At 37.0% G+C, this 26406-nt stretch overlaps 1 protein-coding gene across 1 annotated transcript in view; it reads left to right on the top strand.

Moving 5' to 3' along the window:
- Nucleotides 1-26406, top strand: part of STARD9 (StAR related lipid transfer domain containing 9) — a 92746-nt gene that overhangs the window by 28298 nt on the left and 38042 nt on the right. The window contains exons 4-16 of the mRNA XM_083863539.1: nt 7015-7131; nt 8464-8496; nt 8585-8646; nt 9105-9217; nt 14453-14522; nt 16699-16771; nt 17648-17715; nt 18412-18509; nt 18723-18926; nt 19375-19472; nt 21234-21311; nt 22032-22106; nt 22592-22771. Coding sequence (XP_083719665.1) covers nt 7015-7131; nt 8464-8496; nt 8585-8646; nt 9105-9217; nt 14453-14522; nt 16699-16771; nt 17648-17715; nt 18412-18509; nt 18723-18926; nt 19375-19472; nt 21234-21311; nt 22032-22106; nt 22592-22771 — 1269 coding nt within the window. The remainder of the gene's footprint in view (nt 1-7014; nt 7132-8463; nt 8497-8584; nt 8647-9104; nt 9218-14452; nt 14523-16698; nt 16772-17647; nt 17716-18411; nt 18510-18722; nt 18927-19374; nt 19473-21233; nt 21312-22031; nt 22107-22591; nt 22772-26406) is intronic.

The raw sequence follows: 26406 nt of genomic DNA, 5'->3' as shown, positions 1-26406 counted from the left end.
GCCGTCCCTTTCACAGCCCAGCTTCCGGTTGGACTGGGAAAAAGAAACTGAAAAGGCAGGATAGAGAGAAGGAAAAGAAGTAATCCTGGTTGTGAAGCTGTGGCCTCTTGTTAAGAGAGAAAAAGCATTCCCAAACTAACCAACCGATGCCTTCCCCCCTTCCGCTTTATCCCATTCACACCAAGAAGTAATGTTGCTGAAGTAATCCAAATGTCACAGTGGAGGGTTCTGTGCAACTGATCAGCATAATGGGCTTCCCTTGGCTTGTGTTTCCTCTGGCCTGTACAGAAAGCCCGTCGGCTGACGTTTGTTTAATATTTGTTAAGACAAAACACGTGCAGAAAAAGCCTTACATTATTGGAATAACCTCCTAGATTTGTTTTTACATATTCCTTCCTTGCATTCCCTTTCTGCCTTTTTATTTAAATTAGTCTTGAGAGATTTGTAAACACTGTAGGATGAAGGCTTTCATTATTTTGGCAAGAATTGCTTTGTTCTGTACAATTCTATTTAATTGAATTTTTTTTTTCACCTTAAATCTGAATCTTGGATGCTACATTTGAGATGTAGCAGCAATTTAATTAAACACAGTTGTAACCCAAACAGCAACAGCTTGAGGTGGGCAAGACTCTGAAAGGAAAACACACCAAATATGAGATGCAGCATATCTGTAGTTCATAGTGGAGACTCTGGCAAACAAATACTGCAGGACTGAGCCTCTTCAAAAAGTTACTCAAACTGCCCTGACCTATTGGCTGAGCGCGATTTTGTTTGTATAGCACCTCTTTAATACTTAATTCATTTTGTCTGCAGGAGTTCTTGATACTCTGAAGCTCTGTATCTACTGATAAGGAAGTTTTCCCTTATCTTGTTTACATGGCAAATCTATAATGGAAATCAGACTGTTGAGTTTTTTCAACATTTATGAAGTCAATTGTTGGTTCTGTGTCTTGCTTCAGTGGAGTCTTTTCCACTTTCATTAAACTCGGGTATTCTAAAGGCTATTTTTAAATTGTGCTGTGCAAGAAGATAATTGTCTTTTGATTTTGGTACTGGTTATTAGCTGTGGGAATTTGTCTTAGTATTCTAACTTTAGCCTAATGTTTTTCAGTAAAACTGCATTGATTTTGGTAAGTTGTCAATATTGATGCTAGTGAACTATGCCTGTAATAAGTAGCAATTTTATTTATTCAAAAATCCTTTTTTTATTCCTTTTTTTTTTTTTTTTTGCCTATACCAAATAAGCCCTCTTGAAATTTCTGAGGTTTCCAAGTTTGATTTAGTGTCCTAATGTTACTATTATACATTGACCATTTCAGACACTGGCAAATAAGAAAGTATGTGCTGTCCAAATAAGACTTCATGAACTATTTTATTAACTTGTTACTCATAAAAGTTGTAGCTTCCTCCTTCTGCTTTCCCCTCCCTTTTCCTCTGTTCCAGTCAAAGTTGGTCATTGCTTGTTCATTGTTCTCAAAGCAAAATGCAAGTCTTATTTTCCAGATATTACTTAGAGGAAAAGAGCCCGAAGTGCCAGAAAATGCTTATTTATCAATATTGATCCCTTACATTTGCAAACTTGGCATTACATGTTGTACCTGGAAGTTTATGGGAGTTGTTTTTTTTTCATGTGACTGAGACTTGGCTTGGGCGACTTAGAAAAACATTCAATTTCCCAAATTATTAAAACCTAAAGCATAACAGTCAATCTACTGTCATTTAAAACAATTGCTTTTTCTTTCTTCTTGCAATCCAGGTTCTGATTGGATTAAGAAAGGAAAGTTTTATGCTCAGGAAATTTATGTTGCCAAACCTTCCTCTCTGATAGAATGACCCCATTATCTTCAAAATTAAAGCATTTATTAGTCCAAGAGGGACACTATCAGAGAATAAAGAGAGCCCCTTCCGCTTGCAATGTAAAATATGTATTTGTTGTCATCATCTGTGCTAAGTGTGTATCTATTCAATGCACAGTAATCCAAAGAAAAGTCAAAGATGCTGATACTAACCAAGCCTTGTGTTACAAGGCCAGTAGCATTAGTTTGAAGCTCATGTGTTAGAGAACAGTTTAATTGTCTCCAACATTTTGGAGGAACATATTAAAAACTGATGTTCAACACACTTGTGTCTGTCTTAGTGTGTGTCACAGAGAGGTTATGGATTCAAGAGATTATCCACAGGCCATTGGTTTGATGATAACTAAGGAGTCAAAGAATATACAAGGAAAAAGTCTTTATAATATGCACAGGCAGTTGGGAGAAATAGAATATGCTAAAACTTTTTTTCAAAAATAAATAGGCCTTTTTAAAAAGAATTTGAAAACAAAAGGCTTCACACTCTTAATATCCAAGCAAAAATTTCAGTTTAAACTGAAGTCCCAAATCATTACGGTTAATAAAAGAAATCTGAAATTTTTTTCACTTTTGGTGAGTTACTGGATATGCTCCATGCAGTATTTTACTTCTTAGCAGTAGAACAAAAATAATTTAGAAAAAAAATATATAGTCTTCTGTCTGCTGATGCATACTTATACACAGACATGGAAGTCTAATGTGATAAAATGTGATATTGTGATTGGGCTAATAAATAAGGTATTTTTCAGTGTCTTGAAAATTCATTATTTAAGAAAGATGTAAAAATCCACTATAAATTTTGACTTTTAAGTTAGCAAAGGAGAGCTCAGAGATTTCTGATTCTGCTGTCCAAATGGCAAAGAATCAGAACATATTACTGCTCACCTCTTATAAATCTCCTAGTAGTGAAAAAGATTGTTATGGTTATTACTCACAAATATAATTTCAAAACCTGTTTCCAATTTCTAAAAAGGATGAGTTTAACTACTTTAGTATTGTGAAACTTACTTTATGAAGCTTCATGCAACAGGGAGAAGAAATGTCTTCTGTCACTTGGTCATCACTGTTTCTTAGGACAGGTGGTATCCTTTGAAATCTCCTTGACTCCTCCATTTCATTTTTTTTTTTTTTTTTTTTTTTTTTTTTTTTTTGTAAGACAAGGTGGTTTTCCAGTTGATATTCCTCATATATCATTTTAAAAAAGGAACTGTGTGAGAAGGTTAAAATTCTCAAGCATTCTTGAAGAAGCAACCCAAAAACATATCTCAGTTTGTTCTACCAAATTTTCTTCTGTTTTGAATTGAGTAATAAATCCTGATTTTCTTGTCAGGGGTGACCTGAAACTAACTGCAAATTTTTGGTGTGGATTTACTTTGTGTTCTATGCTGACTTCAGTTTATGCTTCATAATTTTTGATTTCCAAAAGAGTTTCAGAGGTTGTTTGCAGAGTGGCACATTCATTTTACCTCTCATACATTTGTATTTCAAAAGAAATAAGTTGTCAGTCTTTCTAGTCTTTGGTTTTAATTGGGATTATCTCAGTGGTTTGACAGTTGTCTTAATGCCTTCTCATAACTTTTTCAGAAAGGCATGTTTTTTTCCCACTGTTAAGGCAGTTGACAAGTGATAAATTGTAGAATATTTCACAGATCACCATGGGGTATGGACCACATACAGCAGGGCAAGTGCAGGGAAAAGACATGGCAAAGCCAGTTAGGGCTTTGTTGAAAGGCTCATTCTTGCATGGAACAAAGTGAACAGTGCCAGTCCCACTGAGCAGCCATGCAGTGAAGACAGAGCTGCCTCAGCCAAGTGGTGTATTCTCTGCAGGAAATCATATCCAACTCGTGTTCCTGGAAAAACTTCATCTTCCTCAAGTTTCATTTCAAATGTGAGACTTGGAAGAATCCCAGAAGGGTCTTCTTTTCCTTGCCACCCCCACCTTGTGATCAGCAAAATCTGGGATTCAGTCTATTGTATCATGAAATATGTTAGTACATATGCCCAGAATGATTAATTAGAGGACTTTTTGTATAAACTGCATCTGTTATTGCTGATGGTATTTGGACTAATGCCTCTGATATTAGAAAAAGCTTTGATTTCAATTACTCTCCTTCCTTTTTAAACAAGTAATAAATTGATTGCTGTGCTTCACTTCTCCATTTTTTCTGTAGTACACCAAAATAAAGAGGCTTTTCTGACTAAATTGAGGCTATATTCAATTAAATTAATTGTAATCTATCCTTACAAAAGGAGAGGAATTTACCAGAAATAACAAAAACAACACAGTACAAATCAGCTTTTAATAGAAGTTCAGTAAATAATTCTTTGAAATTCTGATGCATCACCATCCTAGGATTATGTCACTGTTTTCAGAGTATCCAGTTTTGCTTGTTTTACTTGTCTTCTCTCAAGGACTAACTTAAAAAGGTTTGATTTGAAACATACTTGTATTAAAGTGTTTAAGTAGCCATGTGCATTTAATACAGAGTAAATGTAGCAGTTTTAACTGAGACTGCAGTTAGAGGCTCTTCTTTCAGAAGTCCAAGGTACTCATGGAGGGAGAGCATGCCCAATAATTTGCACAGTTGGCTTAAATTGCTATGGATGGTCTAAAATCACAAGGAGATTTATGAACACTAGTGAGAACATCCCACAATCTTCTACTAATGGATAGCATTATTCCTACTTCCTCTATAGGAAAATTGAACCATGAAAATGCTAAGAGTTGCACAATGTTGTACAAAAGTTTCAACAGCAGAGCAAGAAGTAAAATCTGTTGTTCTAAAATACCAGCTTCCAATGTCTAGATGTAATTGATTAGTGTTGCTATCCTGAAAGCTTGCCACCTGTGAAGATTTCATTTTATTATACTTAGCTCAGTTACTAACTCTCAAAGATTCATTGTGAACTTTCAGAAAGGAGTAGAGCACTTACTGAGGAAACTATCACAGAATCAAGATAGTTCTCTAGGCTGCATTTATCTCTGTTATAAGAGGTTCTACCATGTGAAGAAGGGGTTTCTAAATTGATATGGAGTCCTCCAGCTGCTTTTAGTACAATGAGCCACGCAAAATTCCTGAATTTATTCAATGTTGATACTCTGAAATGGGCACAGTATTGCCTTGCTTCCTTTACCTCAAGATAATTCATCCTGTAATTCCTTAGTCCTTTATACTGCTTGACTCCAGTCCTCTCTCAATCCTCAGAACTAGTTCTTGCCATCTTGAATTGAGATCAGATTCTTTCCTCTTGCCCCTTATATTCACATTCCTCGCTACTGATTTCATTGAGGTGCTCACACAGGAGAAACTTTCTTCTTTGAACTTAAGTATCCTGTCTTAGAGATGTCCTGCAAGTTTTACATGCTAACCGGGTAGGGAAGAGATCCTAGTGGTGTTTCTACTGAGGGAAAGTTCAGTGTTCACTGGAGAATTCACATGAGAATAACTTTCCATGGATCCTGAGCCCTTTTAACCTCTCTGCAGGGCTTCTACTGATAGCTTGATTTGCTGCTCACAAGCAAATGTGCATGTGCTCAGAAGCACCCTTGCCCTTGACCATCAGCTTGGACTCTGCTTCTAATTAATATTCCTTACCTTAATACTCCTCACTCTAAACGTTCCTTGGTGAGTTTTACACAGCCCTGCAGACCCCACTCAAATATCCCAAATTCTCCTGTTTCCCTTTTTTCTCCAGATTGTTGGCTGTGCAGTCCAGGTTGGCCCTCTCCAAAGCTCTGCTTTAGTTTCTTAACAGCCTCCAGTAGTGACTGGAGAGTTTCTCTCTATCTTTTTTTATACCTTGTCTATTACATTTGTATCCCCATGTTTTGTTCATGGCTTTCTCTGTACGCTTTGAATGGGAAAGTTTCTTGAGCTGATAATCCTAGTGAAGCAGATGCTCTGACATGCCACATACCCTTACAAATATAAACAAGGGTAGTCAAATTTTGCCAGATAGGAATGTTATTGATTCTTCAGCTGGAAATTAGCATCTTGACCAACCTTGTCCTTGAGTTGAAATATGATCTAAAACTAAAATCTCAGGAGAGGATTTTCAATCTTTCTGGGCAGTTTAGGTAAAGTGGTGATCTATGATTTCTTTTTCTATTGATTTTTGTATCAGTTTTAGTACATTTATCTGTTCACTGGGGAAGCAAATGACCTGGCAGTGGATGAGATTTCACAGCACTGAAACACTGAAATCCTATTCATTTCTCTCTATATACTAACCAGCTTTCAATGTGAACAGCAAAACCATTAATGCTTGTAACATCTCTTTTGCAAGGCCAAAGTGTGCACAGGGGTTGGCAGCCTGCCTGCTGGAACCTTTTGATTCACAATGCACTCCCTGGCAAACCCTACTATGTGTCCTTTCAGCTGGTCTAGGGCAAGGCTTTGATGTCCTGAGAACATGATCACAATCAGGGTAACCTGTGGACCAAAAAAAAAAAAAAAAAAAAAAAAGGAGCAGGAAAAGTAGAAGGAATAACTGGTCAGATCTTGCTGTATGGGTAGTTGGGCAGTGTTGGCCCAACTTTAGCAGCCACAGTAAGACCAGTGCAGGCTTTGGAAGTCCTGAGCAGCTGACAAGGATTTGGTGGAGACAGGTCCTGGCTCTGTAATACAATGAGCAGGAAAAGAGACTTTGGTGTGTTTGGTGTGAAGAGAAGATGAAGCATGTAGCCTCAGGTGGTGGTGTCACTTACTGACCAGATGGGTCAGATAGAGATATTGCTTGGGTGAAATCTGTGTGCAGATTAGACTTTACTTCTGATATGTAATTTTTATGCTGAATTTACGTAATTGCATCAAAGAGTCTTGATTGTGACTTTCTGTCACATTTATGATGAGAACGGTAAACACTCGGTGTGGGAAAGATCCTCGAGAATTCACATAGTCTGAACATACAGTAAGAGATAGCAGGAAGGGAAGCACTTAAACACCACTGCTCCTTGTCAGCACTATAGCAGTATCTTAAGGAAGATCTAACAAGTGAATGCTGAGCACTCAACATTGAGTCTGATCAAACAGAAAGACAAATGTGCAAAGATCCTTGTTCTCATGGAGTTATTAAAAGATGCAAACACTCTATGCAAAGAGTGTTTGCAGGGAGATGTATTGTTCATGGACTGTTTTATTTCTCTTGGTCTTTGCAGGTGTTCCAGGACCTTGGCACTTCTGTGTTGTCTGGTGCATTTAGAGGATACAACATCTGCCTCTTTGCATATGGACAGACAGGTTCAGGAAAAACTTACACAATGATGGGAACACCTGTGAGTACTCCATTTATTTTAAACTCAGGGTTGAGGGCAGGATATCTAGCAGAAACATTGCTTTATTTTTAAACAGTTGTTGTGGTGCTTGTTGAGCAGAATGCTTAAACATGTTTTATTTGGTTTTTAAATGTATAAAATGTGAGCCTTTACATTTAGGTAAAAAAATAAGAATATCAGGTAAAAATATTAGAAAGTATGGTGTAGTTTGAATATTTATCATTAGATAATCCTCTTGTTACATATGAATCTTATCACAGAGTTAGAGGACAAAAAAAAAAAAAATCAATAGCCTGTAATAGTTCTGGATTTTAGAAACTGTTTCCCAAGATAATACAGAGTACTCATTCCTGTGTGATATTTTGGCAATCTGACTTACTCTGAGATTAAATTACTTTCACAAATAATTTTTTTAAAAAAATCACAGTAATAATTTTGTAACAGGCTTGATTATAACTCCAATATTGGCCTGTGGAAAATAAAACTTCACTTCCAGTTTTGACATGCATTTGAATGGAATTTACAGAGGCTGTTACATTTTAAGATTGTCTACCAGGCATCACCTAAAGTGCATTTTAATCTTGCTAATCAGATTGATGGAGTCAGTTGATGATTTCCTGTGTTTTGCTGCAACAGAAGGCAATTCTATTTTTATCCATGAATATTCTTAGCTGTTGCTGAAACATACTGCTAAAAAGAAAACAAAAATAATAGTTTTTGTAAGTGGACCAGTATTTTCTACATTCATGGGATTCAATTTTTAAGGTGAAATAAGAGCAAAATGTGTTTAAACCCCAAAGATAAGAGGCCTGTTCTAACATAGTTTATTTTTTTGGCAAGGGTTTGGATTTTTAAATTTTATTTTCTCAGTAGACATCAACAATAGGATTTAGTTACATTATTACCAGATTGTCTACTAATTTTATGTGCAATCAACTTTTATGCCAAAAAAGCCTGGAGAATTGTTAAGATTTGGGTTAATAGGTGGCAAAGTAGAACATTTGTATTACTCTATTTTGAAAATATCTTAGCAATTCAGAATGGCCACCACTTGAAATTACCATTATTTTTAAGGAAATTTCTGGATGTTGTGTTTCTAAGAGATTTCTTGCTTTAAAATAAATTTTTCCTCCAATGCAATTTCACCTGATCTTTATTAACATGCTGTTCTGAACCACACTCCATGGCTTTTTTGTGTTATAATCCACCATACAGTCATTACTGCACTGTGATTCTGTCCTTTTCTTATAACTTGGCTTTTGTTTAAAAATAAGTTTTGCATGAGTGTTAGAAAATGTATTATTTAATTTTTTTTCTGTTTATTATTTGAAGGCATCCATTGGGCTGACACCACGTATATGTGAGGTAGGTTTTTTTTCTTCACTTGCATTTGTTTAAGCAGTTACATTTTCTTAATGTATTTTAAATTTACATAAACTTCTTGTTTGTGAAGGGCCTCTTTTCAAGGAAGAATGATTACTCAGACCAGATGGCATCGTGCAGGGTAAAGGTCAGGTAAGTGTGTCACTGTTTTGGGCAACAATATGAAAGCTTTTAACAACATACTTCTATGATTGAATAAAGTAATGACTAGTTTATTTTATTTCTGTTTTCTTAGAAGATAGTTTTTGAACGAAGGGAATGATGAGAAAGTATTGGATTTAGTTTTCCATCTAAGTTTAGTTCTTTGGGTTCTGTCTGTTCACTTTTGTACAAATGGCTGAAATAGGAATGCAGTGAAAATTTACTTGCTTTGTTTAACTCCTAAATTGAGCCATAATTCTACACTCTGGTCTTACTCATCATTCCCTTGGACCTAATAAAACACTGTGTTTGGAAATCTGGGGATTTGAACAGACTAGTGCAAAAAATCTATGTAAGAGTCAGCTACATTGTCTAAATATACAGTTACTCCTTTTGTTTTGTTTTTAGTTGAGTGAATTTAACTTTCCTTTTTTTCTTTTTTTTTTCAGTTTTCTTGAAATCTATAACGAGCGTGTCCGAGACTTGTTAAAACAGTCAGACCAAAAGAAACCTTATACGCTTCGAGTTCGAGAGCACCCTGAAACAGGACCTTATGTACAAGGTGAGAGTGGGATTCTCAGTTAGCATCAGAACTGCAAGGGAATGCATGCCAGTTGTGTTTGTGTCTTTGCATGTATTCCTGCAGTGATCATAATTGCCTCTGCTCTTTAAGGCTTACTTTTCTCAAATGTTTTTCTTGTGGTATGGCCACCTGTAGTACACTGAAAGCTTTGCCTCTGTTATCCTACTGGATATCCTGCATTGTCTGCCTTTCCAGCCACAGGTCATATGGGAGCCATAATATTTTGCTTTCTTTTATTTTAAAGAAATATTAACTGAATCAAAAATTCTACTAACATTAGCTCTAAATGGGTTCTCCAGACCAGCCTTTATACCTGTTTCATACCTTGACAGCAGAATATACGTTGAAAAAACCCAAAAAGTAGATAAATTCAATTGTTTGATGTTGCAGGGCAGATCGTGAAAAGGAATGAAAATCTCACCCAAGTGAAAACCTAATAAGCTTCATTTTCAGTTGTCAACTTTTTTTTTTGTTGTCTTTCTTACTTCAGTTCTTACCTTGTTGTTGTTTTTTCTCTCATTGTTTTTTCTACTTCTACAGTTTATTTTCAGTTTTGATTGGTGCTTCCACCTCAAGGTCTCATACAGCTTTAAATTGCAGTTTGGCCTTTGGTATTTCATAAATCAATTGGCTCCTGGTGTCAAGTTTGCCAGCTACAATGCCATGTGTCTGACCAACAGCTGACAAAAATCACTTCTCAAAATCAGAGCACCAGTGTAAAATCATACAAAGTAGATTTAAGGTAGACATCAGAAGGAAGAGTGTTTTCCAAACTGGGGCTTTGTTTAGAAAGTAAATGCATACATTTTCTTTTCTTCTTGCCTTATATCCAGTGGACAGAATTCCAGAGCAGCCTCTGGTATCACTGGCTCTGCAACTGCTTGGCTGGCCACCAAGTGAGAAGTAATACCTAGGGGGTATGCACTTAGTACACAAAATGCATATCATGTAAAATTTTATGGATCCTGTCACATCAGAGAAAATACTGATTTGTCCTGACTTCTAAATAGAATCCTTGTCCCTGTTTAGTGAATTTCTCTTGCTCTCCCTGGTTGACTTTTCTCCCTGTTTTTCTTTATTATGGCATTACACATCACATGGTTATCCTTCCTCAGAGATTAAAGGAAGATGTGACAACAGACAGAGTGACTTGACTGTGTGATTGGATGGAACCTGACTGAACAGAGCCCAGTTCTGATTCCTTGGACACCTGCTGTATTGGTCATGGTACATCTAACAACCCATGGCTGTTACCAATCCCTCCTCTCAACATTTGAAATCAGCACTTGTGAAGTGTTGAACTTTCATGGCCCTGTACACAAGGGTCTGTCAGACATTCTGGTTGTTTCAGCTGTGCTTTCCCAGCACATCAGCATCCTGTTTTAAGGAGACTTGAAAAAGAATAGATGAATTCATGGTCTCATTAGTATGGCAAATATAATTCTTTGAAAAGCAGATTCATAGACATTTGACTTTTATTGAGGGCTTTCCAAGATTCTCTTTCTACCTGCTTGTTATTGGCAAACTTCATTGTTGATGGCGTTCAGATACTAATTATTTTTTTAGCAACTGTACATTCACCACACAAGAAAGGGTATTTAAACTGCTTTCTTCCTTGGCAATTTCTTTTCTCAGGCCTTATATCTCCAGCGATTCCTTGGCTGCATATAATGGAGTTTCCCTGCTTTAAAAGAAAGTTATAGCTTCTGCCAATGGGCTGGCTTGCCTTTTGTCATTGTTTTGTCTTCATCTGGAACCTTCCAGGCCAATTCTGCCACTTCTTTTTCAATTCCATTGTGGCATTTTTGTTGTTGTGGGGTTCACTGGTGGGGGGGAGGGTTGTTTGTTTGTTTGTTTGCTTCTATTGTGCTTTTTTTTTATTTAGCCATTTTGAATAAGGATTTTATACTTGGATGCAGCTGAAATTTTTAACTGGAAATTTTTATGCTAGAGTTCTGAAATATGCCAATAAAGTTCCCAGTTGATTAGATTTTGTAAATTAAGAGAAAAAGATAATGGCAAAAGATTACCCTAAATAATGTTTTTCACTTTTGGCCACATTTGTAAATTCAGTTTTAATAATTAATTTCAGATTATTCATTCCTTTTGTATATTATGACAGCCTCAAAAAAATTGTGCTAATGCCTATAAGAAAAACTTTATTTTCAATGGTAAGTGTGATTAATGTTTTTTAAAGTAACTGATCACATGCATGAGAAACAAAATATTTTCTCTGCTCAAGACACCATGGGATGCAATTAGATGCTGTTGTGAGACCATGTGAACTGAAGTAATTTCAGGCTGATGAGTTAGTGGCTTAGGGCAAGAGATGAGAGGGGTTTTTTTATACATGTGTATACAAATATATATTAATAAATTCGCCTATGCAGTTTATGCAATTGAGAATTGTGACAGTTTGCTTTACTTGAGACAGCCCTAGAATCTATTCAGGAGAAGGGCTAATAAAGTGTGATGGAACTGCATTCATTAGCTCACATCAAAAATAAGCAGCAGTGACTTGAATGCAAGTTTGAAGTATAGGCAGCTTGATTTTAATAAGATCAAATTCAAGAAAGCCTCTTGTGGAGAGGTTCACAACACTGTTACAAAGTGCCCTTCTTAACTGCACTAATGCATTGATGCAATCAAAAATTGCTGAGTTCTGTAATGAGGGTTTTCTACGTGCTGAAGTAGTCTTTGGCAGTTTTATGTGCAGTTTCTCTGTGCAGGATCAGAGTGCAAGAATAATATTTCCAATAGCTAGACAGCTAAGATCAAAATTATCAGCAAGTTTACTGGGAGAGCTTGCTTTGTGTTTCACTTCCAGGCAATTTACAGTAAGGGAGAAATGAAATTGGTGCACATGAGCAAAGCTCAGAAATTTTCTATTGTTTTCCATGGATCAAGCAAGTTAAGGACTAGCATCTGTATTTGCATCATACTTCTTCCAAGCTATTAGCAACTTTAATGTTTGCTGACTCTTATGAGGAGCTTCTCAGTGTACATTAGTTTTAGTTGTGTTTGGTGTCAATGACATCTAGAGTACAGTTAACTGTGGATGAAGAATAGCGAGAGAGGAAAATTAGAAAACATAATCCTTTTAAGGACACTTAGATGCTCTGGGAAATGCATTTTCCATTTGCAAGTCCAGTCAGAAAGTCCCAGCTCTGAACAGTAAGTATTTTAAATATTTTCCAACCCATTGTTTTTTTCATGTAAAGGCTGAGAGATTGTAGCCTTTAAAATGCTGAAAGTGTTTCAGTGCTTTGGATTGGAATAATTTCAAACTTCCCCCTCACAGATGGTTGCACTGTTAAGGAATCAGCCTCTCTTAAATCAGGAAATGATGCAATCTATTTTATTACTCTGAGACAGATTTCTCAGGGAGATCCTTTCTTCATCCAAGGCAGATTTCTAGATGAGCTAGTGATTTTGATCTTTCTATGAGATTTGAAAAGGACCTTTATTTTTCTGGCAGTCAACAGAACACTTCATCATTTCTTTTCAAGCCATATATAAATATTTCATTAACCTTATTAAAAAGCTAATTGTTTTAAACTCTCTGCTAGATTCACAATTCCAGTGCTTAGGGAAATGTAGGCAGGTAAGAATTTCTTCCATGCTTCCTTTTTATAATGGTATTTTTATTCAGTTAAATAAGACCCTGAAAAAGGGTCTGGGAAAATGATGTATGATAGTTTCCATATTCTGAGCTTTGAAGATCCCAGTGCGTCTGGACAAATAATGGGCCTCTTTCTCAAATGGAAAATGTGATGACTTCTGGAATTAATATGTTGTAAAGGGACACTAGAGAGCAGAAGAAATACTTTTATTTGAAAATCATTCTATACTTTGTGTGTGTGCAAGTGTTCACACACACATACTGCAGTTAGGGGCTTTTTTTAAATTGTGGGTGACCCAAAAATCTTTTTTTTTCCTTTTTCTTTATATGTATCAGTTATTAAAGGTCTAAAGTAAAATCTCTTCTTTGTCTTAGGTTTTTCTTTCATTTAGAGTTAAGCAAGCTGTTATCATGAAAGGACAGACTAACAATATCAGCAGTAACTATTTCAGTCTTGTTGTATTTCATAATAATCTTGACTTACATTCTAGCCATAGACAAATTATTTGATCCAAATATATCAATATTTTTTTCAGTGCTTCCCCTTCACCCACACTTTTATGGTCTTTAGTAAAACAATCCAACCCTAAATCTGTGGAGGGAGAGGAAGTTGCCCTGGATTCCAACTGTGAGATAAAACATTCTCCACAGGCGTCTTTTGCTAGCTGTGGTATGACAAAGACTTGCTTCACAACTCAGGTGTTTTTTAAGGAGTCACTGCAGCACAAATGATAAATAATCCTTGGTGACAAGGCATATTAAACTGGATTTATGGGAAATACGAGCCTGCTGAGGATAATTTCGTGCATGTGCTGGAATTTGCTTTTTGCCAGGAGCTGGCAGTACCTCAGCACAGCAGCACACCGCCCTCCACTGGGGCCCTCTTGGTCATGACCACCCCTCCAGCACAGCAGGCTCTGAGTGTGGGATTCCTCTCATTTCTTTAGGGGGTTTTCCCCTCCTTAAAAATAGAATCAAATGTTAAAACAAACAAGTAAAACCGATCAAAAACAAACTGAGAGGAGAGGACAAGAAAAGCCCAGATGATTCATATCATTATTTGGGGAGCCCCTTCAAAGAGCTCTGAGGAGAAAAGCACATGAAGATTCCCAAGTGCAGACTAAAGCCTATTTAACTACGTGGTAGAATTCACAAGGGTTGGTTCCTAGTTCAGTTAGTTGTGTGAGCAGAGCCATCACCCAGGGGCGATGGCCAAGATGTTTTTTATAGGATCTATACCCAAGGAGAAGCAGTGACATAGCTGGAAATTTATTATGGGCTTAGGCTTATACTGTTTTTTAAGTACCATTGTTGTGCAGATGGAAAAGTTCTGATCTTTGAAGGTAGGAGGGTTTTTTTGTACTAATGTCACTGCATCAGAAGAATGAACTACAATTTTTTACTTAATTTTTTAAAAAATGAGATAGCTGTGATTTTTAATAAAATTTACTCTAGTTGAGTGACTACATGTATAGTAGACTGTCATCTCAGCACAACATCCTTATTCTCCTGATGTTGGGTAAATTGTTGGATAAACTGAATGAAACTGCCTGAGAAAGCTAAATATTTAACTCTTCTTGAATCTTTGGCAGGTTTGACTCAGCATTTAGTTACAGACTACAAGCAAGTTGTAAAACTTCTAGAAGAAGGAATAGCTAAAAGGTATTTTCCACAACAAACCAGCTCCATCTGTATTTAACTCTTCTTTTGCTGTGTACTGATTTTATTGATGTTTGCTGGCTGGGTTGCCATTGCTTTGTGATGACAGGATGTCAGAGTTGGTGACATGACACACACATGAGATGTTACCTATCATATTATCCAGACCAAGAGCTACAAGCACTCATGAAGTTGTTTCTTCAAAACTGATCCCATGCTGACTTACCCACAAGTTTCCACCATCTGTCTGTGATAAAAAATGCAAGCCAAGAAAACATTTTGCTGTAAACAGACATCTGTTTTTCCCCTTCACTTGCTCATGATACTTTAGACTGGATAGCTTTCAACTCACTTCGTACTATAATTCAGTCATTTAAAACTGCTGAAAATACAACGTATAATTATTTATTTTCTAGAAGTACTTGGCTTACAATTATTTGGTTTTGCTTGTATAATTTCCTAGTCCAAATTGTGTGTTTGCTGTCAGTGAATGGTGGGATTTGGAACACTGGTGAGGCCAATGATTTTGGCTCTCGTTAGTTAAGACACTTTCTGACAAGAAGCCTTGAATATCTTTCTTTACAGATGCCATTACAATAATGGAAAAGAGTTATATTTGAAAGGATCCTCCAAATCCTAATCACAGGTCCAAAACCAATATGAAGTCTCATCATAAGAGTAGTCAAAGTTTTAGAATAACAGTGATGCTGGCGAGTAAATAAAAACTAAGCTGTATTATCACAAAGAAACCCCCATAGAATATACATCAGGATTAAGTTTTGCTGTTTCTGCTTGTAGCAATTAATAGATGGAGCTTTATGGAAAAAAGAGACTATTTCAGTACAACTGAAAAATTCCAGGTGAATGCATGGGTTATGTGGGTTGTGAGTAACTGAGATGTGAACTTGCTCTATGACTACCTTATATGTGTTGTTGGAGGTGAGGAGTACTGACTTTTCCTCCTCCAAATCTTGGAACACTACCTTTTTCTCTTTTACTTTATAAACTTTGGTGCTGTGCCCTTGTATTCTCTTCCCACTGTAGGGCTGTTTTCTGCCTTCTGCCCTTTACCTAATTGTTTGTCTTCCTCCTCCAACTTCAGGAGACTGGTTCATGTTCTCCTGCTACCTCAGCTTTGGTTTGCTTGTAATCATGATGTGCTCAGCTGCCTGTAGCTTTTGGCAGTGGCCACTCACATGGCTGTGGAGGAGGTGTAGGAAGCAGAGAACAATGGGAAGGAGAGTCCTGGCTTTGCCCTCATGCCCTGGGCACTCAGCAGCATACACACAGCTGCACTTTTCTCACTAGTGCAACTGGTCTTTGCAGTGCTTTGACAGCTGGGCCTGTAACAAAAGCATGGTACCACAGTCCTTTTCTGCACTACTAAAATTACCTGCTGTTGTTGAGGGCAGGCTTGGTACAACTGATGTTGTACCTGTGTCCTTCCTTTTACCCTGGAAAAAATCCTGCTTTCTTTGGGTTTTTCTAATTAAAACAACAATAAAAAAAATAGAATTTCTACAAGTTTGCATTACAGAGGCAATGGGAGGGTGCTGCTGCTCCTCCTTCTGTGGGCAGTTCCTGCTTGCCAGAGTGCACTGGGTCAGAGCACAAGAGCCACTTGACCCGTCTGTCCATGGCAGAGCCAAGCAAGCACCACACAGGGAATTCCAGCATTCATTTAGCACTCAAGTGTGTGGACTGGTTAGTCTCACTGGACTCCCCAGTGTAAAAGAGATGTATCAGGGTAAAGGAACCCCAGAAGTGGTGTATGAAGGTTTTTGAACCCTTTGGAAATGCCAAGGGATAAACATGGGGACAAAATGGAGATTTGCTAGGCTTGTACTCTCTGTGTTGGGGATGAGCTGTTTGATGCTGTTGCTGGCTGTGCTTCCCTGCTGTGTTCCATGCTTATGCCACACCTTATACCTATGCTGTAAGGCTGCTTTAAGATATCTCCTCAGAGTGCTGCTGGTGGAAAAAAACACCTCTAATTGATCCTCAGTTTCCACCCTTCCATGTTCTCTGCCAAATGCTCAGGGATCAGATCCAAGAATGCAGCCTGCCTTATCCTCCAGGTTTCACATTTTTTTCACTTATCTGCTGTATTTGTTGATTTGATTTCCCTGAATACAGGGAAGTAACCCTTTGTAATTGAATGGTTTGTTCTTCTTTCTAGAATCACAGCAGCTACACATATTCACAATGCCAGCAGCAGATCCCATGCTATCTTCACCATCCACTACACTCAGGTTAGCTAAAAATAACCCAACTTCCTCTTCGCTTTCAAAGGCATTGTTCACTGTGTTGTGCATTGTTTACTTGGCACTGTTTTGTGCTGTTTGTAGTAACGGTGGAAGCTGTTACTTATTTCCTTTGGATCACGCTGCAGATGTGTTGAGTGTTTATTGAAGCATTCTGTTCCTTTGTGCAAGCTTACAGTCAGAAGTGATGCCAAAACCTCACTTTTAAAAGAAATGTTTTCAGTTTTAATCAGCCCTTTGAAATGCAGTAACCCCTCTCTGATGCTGTGTAAATTATGTGTGAATATGTTTGAGGTTATGTTTTATCACACTTGTTTAGGATTCTTAATTGAAGTACAGCATTAGTTTACACCAAAATTTTGTATCTGTCCAGCTTTTTAGATGTGCTCATCTCTTTAGCATTTGGCATCCAGTACTCTCCCTGAGACAATGCAGCCTTTTTCTGGAGGAATTACATCCTTCCCTGGCAGGGAAGTTGTTCAGTGATCCAATAGACCTTTTCTGTCTCACACTTCTAACATCCTGCAATCACCGAACATTTTGGGATATTTTTCCTTAGTTTCACAAAAGGCCTTTGGAATACATTAGTGGAAAATAACTCTGTAAGGTCTACAAGAAAGCTTTTCACAGTCTCTAGGCAGTAAAGGTTTTTTTGAGAGGAAATTGGCACAAGAGGATAGTTTCTCTGTGGGGTGAGAAAGCTGTTGAGTTAGTGGTTTGAACATAGTCAGAGGGTCAAGGTCACAAACAAAGGCAGTGAGACAGTCATTTGTACAACTCAGCTTCAAACAAAAGAGTACATCAATTTTATTTTCATTAATTAATTAAGGGGAATAATCTTCCTTATTGATTTTTTTTCTTCAGGCTATATTGGAGAACAATCTTCCCTCTGAAATTGCAAGCAAGATCAACTTAGTAGACCTTGCAGGCAGGTAATAATATACTGAAGGGCAAAGAGATAATTTTCTCTGAAGATGCTGGCAGCACTGTCTTTAAAAATGAAGTTTAGTATTTTAAAATTTCATTGAACTAACAGTAAGCCTGGCTTTCTTATAATGTAACAGAGGATATTAAGCTAATATTGTCTTTGCCAATAGTTCTTCTGTACTGGGTATTGGTTTTTATTGGGGAAGGGAATTCTTGGGTCCTCAGAACCAATACTGTGCTGTTGCATACATTTCTCAGGAATTTTAGGACAGTTATAGAAAAGGACTTTTATTTTCTTGAGAACATAAATTATCATGAATGTATGGTCAGAGAAAGTGGCATTGAGGGAATATACAGACTTTTGTACTGAGCCAGTCTGCCATTGTGGAGTTGTGAAATGTATGTTGTTTTCTAAATTCGGAACCACAATGATTGGGTTGCCCAGTTCAAACTTGAGTTTATGTTTTGGTGGGCCTTCAACAGTATCTTGCACCAACAGCCTTCACTCATGGCTGTTTGGACTTTCTGAAATAGAGGGCAATATAAAATATTTGAAGTATATGGGGGTTTTAATTGCAAAGCTCATAATTTCTGTTTTCTTGTATTGCTTGAAAATACATAATGTTTTCATATTGACTGTATGTTAATAATTAGGTATTTTTTTTGTTTTGCATTGTCTTTTTCATGTTTGCTTGCTACAGTGAAAGAGCTGATCCCAGTTACTGTAAAGACAGAATTACTGAAGGTGCCAATATTAACAAGTCATTAGTTACACTTGGAATTGTCATCTCCACTTTAGGTAAGCAGATTAGTTCTTTATATTGAAGGGTAGTGATAAAAATGTATGACTCACTCACTGTGTGTTGAGTGTAAATATTTTTTTGCATTTACATCAAAAAGTTCAACAGAGCAGCTGTGTGGTGTCATCATAAACTGTAATGACATCTAAGAAAATTAAGTAGCCATGACAGAAAAAAACCCTTTCCTGAGCTCTGTGGTATTTCTCCCTCAGCACAAAATTCCCAGATGTTCAGCAGCTGCCAGAGCATTAACAGCATCACAAGTGAAGGGGAGAGCAGCCGTGTGGACAGCCCTCCCTCTGGCAGCAGCAGCAGCGGGAGCAGGCGGCCGGCTTACATCCCCTACCGTGACTCCATCCTCACCTGGCTGCTCAAGGACAGCCTGGGGGGCAACTCCAAGACCATTATGATTGCCAGTGAGTTTGGGTTTATTAATTGTTTTATATTTTGCACTACATTGTGCCTTTAATGTACACCTCTACTGCAGTGAGAAAACAGCTATAACACTTAGATTCTGTCCTTGTAAAGATTTTCATAAATACTTCATAGAATACTCAAGGAAATTAAAATGCATGCTGATCGTGCATGAAATTATGTTTAAGAGTCTTACCAAGGTCATAACTTTGATTTTAGGTGATTCATTTAGTTAAAAATACAGTCTAGAGAAGACATTCTCTGTGAGCTTAATGAAATAACCCTAGGGTACTTCTTCATTTTATCTTTTAAAGAAGCAAGACAAAAACAAAACAAAACAAAACAAAAACAAGCAAACAAAAAAACCACTCCAAAACAACCCCTTTTTGAAAAGTAATGGATTAAACTGAATGCTTTTAAAAATTGTGTCATTTTTTTTTCTGTCTGTAGCTATCTCACCTGCCAGCTCCAGCTACAACGAGACCATGAGTACCTTGAGATATGCTGCAAATGCCAAAAATATTATTAACAAGCCCAGAGTAAATGAGGTGAGGCCTTGAATTCTGCCTAAGGTAGCCTATGCAATCACAATTTTTCTTCTTCTCAGTACACAAAATAATGAAGCCTTTAAATACATAGGAATAATTCTGGCCACAGAACCCAAGCTTCATTCACTGCCTGTTCTAGGAGTTAGCTCTGACTTTATGACAGATTCATTTGTTTGATTATGCATAGGTCCTTCACAGGCTGCACAAGTTAAGAGATGGCAGAGTATTAAGGAGACACTCAGGTGCTGCATTGGAGGCCTGAATTCTATTGTTGTCCCTGCTATCCCATTCTTGTTCAATGCTACATGTTCAGATGCTTAAGACAAATTTTCAGTGTGTGCTTTTTTTTTCTCATTTCCCTTATGCTCAGTCCACATTTATCAAATGGGAAAAATGTAAACTCTCTCACTCAAAGACATAGTGTAAAAACAGATTGGAGGTTTTAGACACTATAGTCATAAGAACCAGCATTAAAAATAATTTGTGAGGAAGTGCATAATTTTGTCTGTCTTCACAGCAAAATTCAAACAACATGTACTGATCCAGATCTACAGTCACATATGCTAGAAATATAAAACTCTAGAATTTTTGCTCTGTAACTAGCACTCTTGACCTGGAATTCTGCATGAGGCTCCCTTTACACATGATTGTATAACTTAAGAACTGAATCACAGTGCATCTATTTAAGGAATATACAGTGAGTTTAGGTTTCAAAAAAAGTATTGATTCCAGCCATTTCCTAATATTTAATCCGTTGACTTTACAGCTTTAGTAGTATTCTTTTGTGATTTGGCATGAGTGTACCTAGATTTTATTTTGCAGATGAAAGGATAGAATCTTAGATTTGTACTTCACTATTTGCTTTCCTATCAATACTCTGTTAAATTTGGGCAGAAGGAAACCCTTCTAATCTAGGTTTTCCCAAATTTAATTTAAATTTTAATTACCAGTGCTTATAAGTAGTTTTCAGACATCAATAGTAGCAGCAATTGTGTGCTTGCTTTTGCCAGCAGCAGTTCTCAGCTCTGTGACAGGTTAAAGTCACATAAACACTTGTGGGTAAGCCACTTGTCACACACAGCCTTTCAGCCTGACAACTTGTGTTCCCATCTCTGTCTTGCACAGCCCATGCTGGACTTGACCCCAGCCCTTCAGTCTTCTTCCCCTCACTGCAAATTGACCTGGCAGCCCAGAGAAAGCTGATTCTTGACTCAAGAGTTTGTCTGAAATGTCTGTAAAAGCTGTTTTCCAGAAATTGCCAGTGCAGAAATGCTTACTCTGAAACTGAGATAAATGCCTCCATACCAAGCATACAGGAAATTATGTATGAGCTGTAAGAGTTTTTAATACCATCCTGGATGACATTCTGACTTTGTCTCCTCTAATCAGATTTTATATACTGGCATTAAACACAACAGCATCTTTCTGATGCAGGGTAACTACTTAAAAGGTAAATCCTTAGAAGGTAAATCCTTAGCAACATAAATCCTTAGAAGCATGATGGGAACAAATGCTATGGCAGGTCTGTGCTCAGAAGAGAGAAGGAAAAAAGTTTATAGTAAAAGAGAATCTATCAAAGATGAGAACCACCTGTCCCTAGGCAGTACATCTCAAGGGCCAGGCAGAGTGAAGCAAGGAGTACTGCTGTGAGATTGCCTATTCTCCTCTCTTCCTAGTTGTTGGAATATCTCCACACTGATTTCTTTAGCTAGAGTTTTTTTAAGACTGATTTTTCCAACAGTCTGTGTCTCAATGTTTCAGGATGCAAATGTGAAACTGATCAGAGAACTGAGAGAAGAAATTGATAGGTTGAAAACTATGCTGATGAGCTTCGAACTGGTATGTAGCCACATTTTTCTACTGGAGCTTTTGTCTTACTTTAGGTAGCTTTCTTTCATCTCATCTGTTTATCTTTCCATGTTTATTGTAACTGGAGACAAACTGTTCTCTGGGTGATTTTGTAATTATCATAAAGTTAACTGCTTTTTTGTCATTTCTCCTCTTTCTGTCACTGTGCTGATTAACCTGAAGTATAAGTAGTCATGTAATCATTCAAATTGATTTCCTTGCCTGTCTTTCATAGAGTTGGATGATTTAACTGCCCAGAAATACCATGAAATAGAAATATTTTATTTTTAAGGGTATGGAAGCTTCAAAAGATTAATTGATGTTTCACATTTCCTGCATGCTCTCTCCCCCCAAAAGAGTTGTGAACATCTGTGAGCCCTCACAATACAGCTGACATTCCTGGTGTTTTTCTCTGTTGGAATAATAATAGTGTCTTGGTTTTCCAAGCCATGGAGAGAATGTTTTGCTGAGAGAGACAGAAACTACATTTCAGGATTTATTTGCACAGAACTATCTCTCAGTTATTGCTTTTTCACCAGTTCTTCATGCCAAAAATTGCATGCAATAGCTAGAGAGATCTACAAGGCAGTATGTGTATTTTGTCTTTCTCTTGACTTCATCACCTTGAAATGCTGAAGAGTGAAAGAACATGCTTGCCAGTTGTGAATAAGAAATCTAACGTGTAGATCTTGGTGGCTGTTGTTTGTGCAGAGAAATTCCAGTCCCTCTTGGAGCGATGACAGGGATGGCAATCTGACTGAGCTGGTGCTTCAGAATGAAATGAAGGTGTGTATGATTTGCTTGATGCTGTAACTACCTCCTGCTCCACTAGGCCAGGGGGATAGCACTGATGTAGCTGTGAAACTACAGTGAAAACTCTTTAGTCTTAATCCTTTCCTTTTTCCTTGCAGATGCAGGAAAATGCCATCCTTAATTCACACTGAGTGTGCTCTATCAGCTTGTGACAAGTCTTATGTCCTTAATGGGACACAGTCCATTGTGCATCACTAAGCCTGCACAATCTACCTCTTGTTTGAATGCTGTCTCAATATATCACAGCAATTCATTATTCACAGTCTCTCCCTTCTAACATAAACTCCAATTTCTGTACATTTACCAAAATTACTGAGAAGGTTTTTCACTGTTAACCTGGAAAGGTTTTGCAGACTTTAAATTTTGCCCAAAGACAGGCAAAATAATTTGTTAGCATGATCAAAAAGAAAAATTAGCCTGCTTAGTAAATGAAATATTTCTCTCTCCTATTTTTTAAGATTGAGCAATTGACCAAAGACTGGACAAGTAAGTGGACAGACAGGAAAGCCATCATGGAAGAATACAGTGTGGACATCAACAAAGAAAAAGCTGGAGTAACAATAGATTCTAATTTACCTCATCTAATGGCCATGGATGATGATATCCTCAGCACAGGAGTGGTGCTATACCATCTCAGGGTGAGATATGGTCACTTGTCTTATTTTACCTTTTAATTTAAAAATATTTGTTTTCTTTGGAAATGGAGGGTGGTTAGGGTGACGTTACAACCACGTTATCAAAACATGAAGGTTGCAGATCACAAGACATAATCGGAGAGGAAAGCAGAAAATAATTGGAAACTGAGAAGTAGAAAAAATCATATATGAATATAATTTGACCTCTTGTGAATGCGTGTATGCAAAGTATTTGATATTGTATTACAAGCAAAGCAAAATATTTAAATTAGTCCACAAAGCATGAGGGCAGTTATGTGTTCATATATGTGGAAACATAAAGAATGGTTCTTAAAGTATTCCAGACACACTGGTCCAAATTTTATCATGTATTTGCGCACTTAAGACCAGGATATTTGTATATGTATAGATAAAAGTAAGGTTTAAGAAACAAAAGCTCACTTTGGCAATGACTTGAATACGTTGCTTTTAACCCTACGAGAGATCTGCCACGTAGACACCAGGTATGTAGCATGAAGATTAATTACTTGTGGTACTGCTTCAGTGGCTATTTGTGAAGATCATGTAAAAATCCTGGCCTCATAAATACTGTTTCACTGTATAGCTGCCAATTTAGGGCAAGGTTTTCACCAAGAAACTTTTATAACATTGTGTGTATATTATGCACATTATGGCATATGATGTGCACGGCTGGGTCAGACAGTTTTAGGGGTTTTCTGGTTTTTGGTATGGCCATTCCCCGCATATGTTTGCGTGTCTGACACAAGTGCTAGGCCAGACTTCAACATTTTTAATGTTGATTAAATGAATAGAAATTCCTGAAATATTAATGCTGCTTAATGTGAAAGGAATGTTGGATGGGTGCTTCTACAGAGGTGCACTCATTGCCAAAACATATGTTAAATACGATTGGAAAATCATGTATCTGTCTACTATAAAAAAAATCTTTATCTAGATTTTGTGGTAATTGATAGTTTAAGGATACAGGATTTTTTCCTCTTAAAAATGACAATGAATAGTTAAAACAGAAATCCTACTGTTCTTCTACCATGTTGAAAGAGGAACTTAACTAATTTTTCTCATGCCAACACAAAGAAATTGTACCAGGTAATTATTAGGGACCAAGTATTTATGTCCAGTGCTGATCAACATGCAACTTCAACTACTCAACCCTACATTAACAATGAATATTTATTGAAAGCAACTGCTACTACTTAAATGTTTTCTGTTATGTGCCATTGGGATAAGAGCAAATACCTTCCCATACTAATTTAGACAACACCTAATTTAAATATATTCATTTTAATGGCATAACCTGGTTTGAAGGGTCACCTTCTGAAGTCATTCATGACTGTCACACTAACATCTTTGTCCCTTCTTTCTTTGCTTCTAGATGCTGCCTTTTCTTTTCTTTGTGCTTTACATCTTTTAGTCTCTGGTGTCTGTTACCTTCATCTGAACAGCAAGAAGGTAAAACATTAGTGGTTCCTTACAAATCAGGGCTTCACCATCTAACAGCTCTTTACATTGTACTTCTAGAGAGAGGTCGCAGCAGCGATTTTCAGATCATGCAAAATAAATATTGTGTTACTCTTTTACTCCCCTGATATTTCATAGCATTAATTGCACTAATCAATGCTCTGCCTATGCTTAGTTTTCTGGCTTTCATTAATAAAAGATGTACATTTTCCTGTGATTTAGCTGATCTTTTTTACATAGCTTAAAAATATGCAATTTGTTTGTTGTTTCAGTAAAAGGTGCACTTCATAACCCTTTTTGAAAGCTGGAGTACTTTCAGAAGTGAAGGGACAAAGCAATCTTACTCTTTATGGTTCTGTAATGTACCTTAGGAATTCTACCCCTAGTCAGGAGACAAGGCCAGAAGAGGTTGTAACAATGTAAAAACACTTCCATGAATGTGAAGATGAGCTGTGGTGTGCTCAGGTCAGGTTGTGCAGTTGTTTCATCTGAAACGTCTTTCCCTTTTTCAGGTGGAATACACAATATTAAATTAGGAAAGTATAAATGTTACAATTATAAGCTTAATAATAGCATTTTAAAAATGAGAACAGCATGGTCCTCGGATATGGTTATTTTTGTTTTGTTTTCTCAAGTTGGGTTGGTTTGCTTGCATCATACCTGTACCCTTGGTCTCACCTGCAATTTTTAGTTGGATTTAAACTTACCCAAAATCAGTTCACTGACTGGTATGCTGTTGTGAATTTCCTGAGCCAATACTACTGTAATACATTTTCCTAAATTAAATTGTATTATCAGAGAGTTAGTTCAGCAACTTGGAAAGTTTCGTTTGGAATTACAATAACTATTTCATTGCCAAAGAAGAAGATAATTGATAAAGAGAACTTCTAGGAGTTGATTTACTTCTGTCTGTGTAATTCACTTGATTGAGTGACACAAGTCAAAGGCCATATGGACCATACGTTTTCTAGAAGTTCCAGCCAGCCCAGGTGGATATTTTGCAGCTGCGTCTGCTGAACATTAAACTGAAATGTATCTTGGTAATTGCTTCAAAGCAGAGGCACAATCCAGCCTTCAGCCTCTCCAGCAAACAAAGTCTCAGCAGGGCTCATGCCTGAGGGATCTGTTAGTTGGTTCAGACAGCTGAGCTCTGTGAGGAGCTTTGTGATAACCATTCCCTTTGTGCCCAGTGCACAAACCCGCTGTGATTTACCCATAGTTACCCAGAACTGGGGCACCTTGAAATAGTGCACAGCTTCTGTTTTCCCAGTCTTCAGGCTTTCAATTATTACTTCTTGCTTGATCTTTAAATCTAGGCTTTACAATATACTTGGAGTAGAGAGCATATGGCATTTGTTCTAATTTGAATACAAAATCACATTGTTTACTGCCCATAATTAATTTTAATATAACTGGAAGGCTTGTCACTAAAGTAATTTTAGAGTGCATTTACCAATCACTTTACCATAACCAATTAAAATGTCTCTTTAGAACTGGGAAATTATCTTCCTTTGTTTTCCTACGAAAAAGCATAGAACTGGTAATGGAAAATAATAGACAAATGGTAAATTAATTACCTTTTTTGGGAGACTTTTTTTTTCTTATGATATTGTTTAAATTACTCTTTTTTATTGGTATTTGAAGGCAACCTCACTTCCATCACTGACCTATAATACTGTTCAAGTCTTCTTCTTCTGGAGACTTTTGTTCCTAGGAGGTTCTTTTCTTTGAAGTTACTGAATCTTCAGGTATGGGAACTTGCCCATATACCATAAGCACCACGAAGAATTTTCATAGATGTCATTTAAGTTTCAGAAAAAAAGTTCTTCTTTAGTAGTTAGATTGAAGAGTTCATAATCTATGACAAAGTGCCCTTACAAATTAGGAATTCTGTTACTTTTAAATTTGAAATGCCTGGTTAATTGAATCATTATTTTGCAGCTTCTTTCTTTCTGCATGGATATTTATTAAAATAATTATCTCATTTCTGCAAACATCAAGTCTCAAAGCATCAGGATGCATGTTTGTATTCAAAATAATGAGCACAGTCCAGAATCATCCACTGAGGGTTTACTTTATCTGCTGGAGTTGTAGAAGCTGATATAGCTGCAGGATGAAGAGTAATTGCAATGCTAAGGTGAACAGTGGGCTGAAACATT

This window comes from Zosterops lateralis (assembly GCF_965231275.1).
Source record: "Zosterops lateralis genome assembly, chromosome: 6".
Taxonomy (NCBI): domain Eukaryota; kingdom Metazoa; phylum Chordata; class Aves; order Passeriformes; family Zosteropidae; genus Zosterops; species Zosterops lateralis.
The sequence above is the reverse complement of the archived record's forward strand: the minus strand, read 5'-3'. Positions and strand labels throughout refer to the sequence as shown.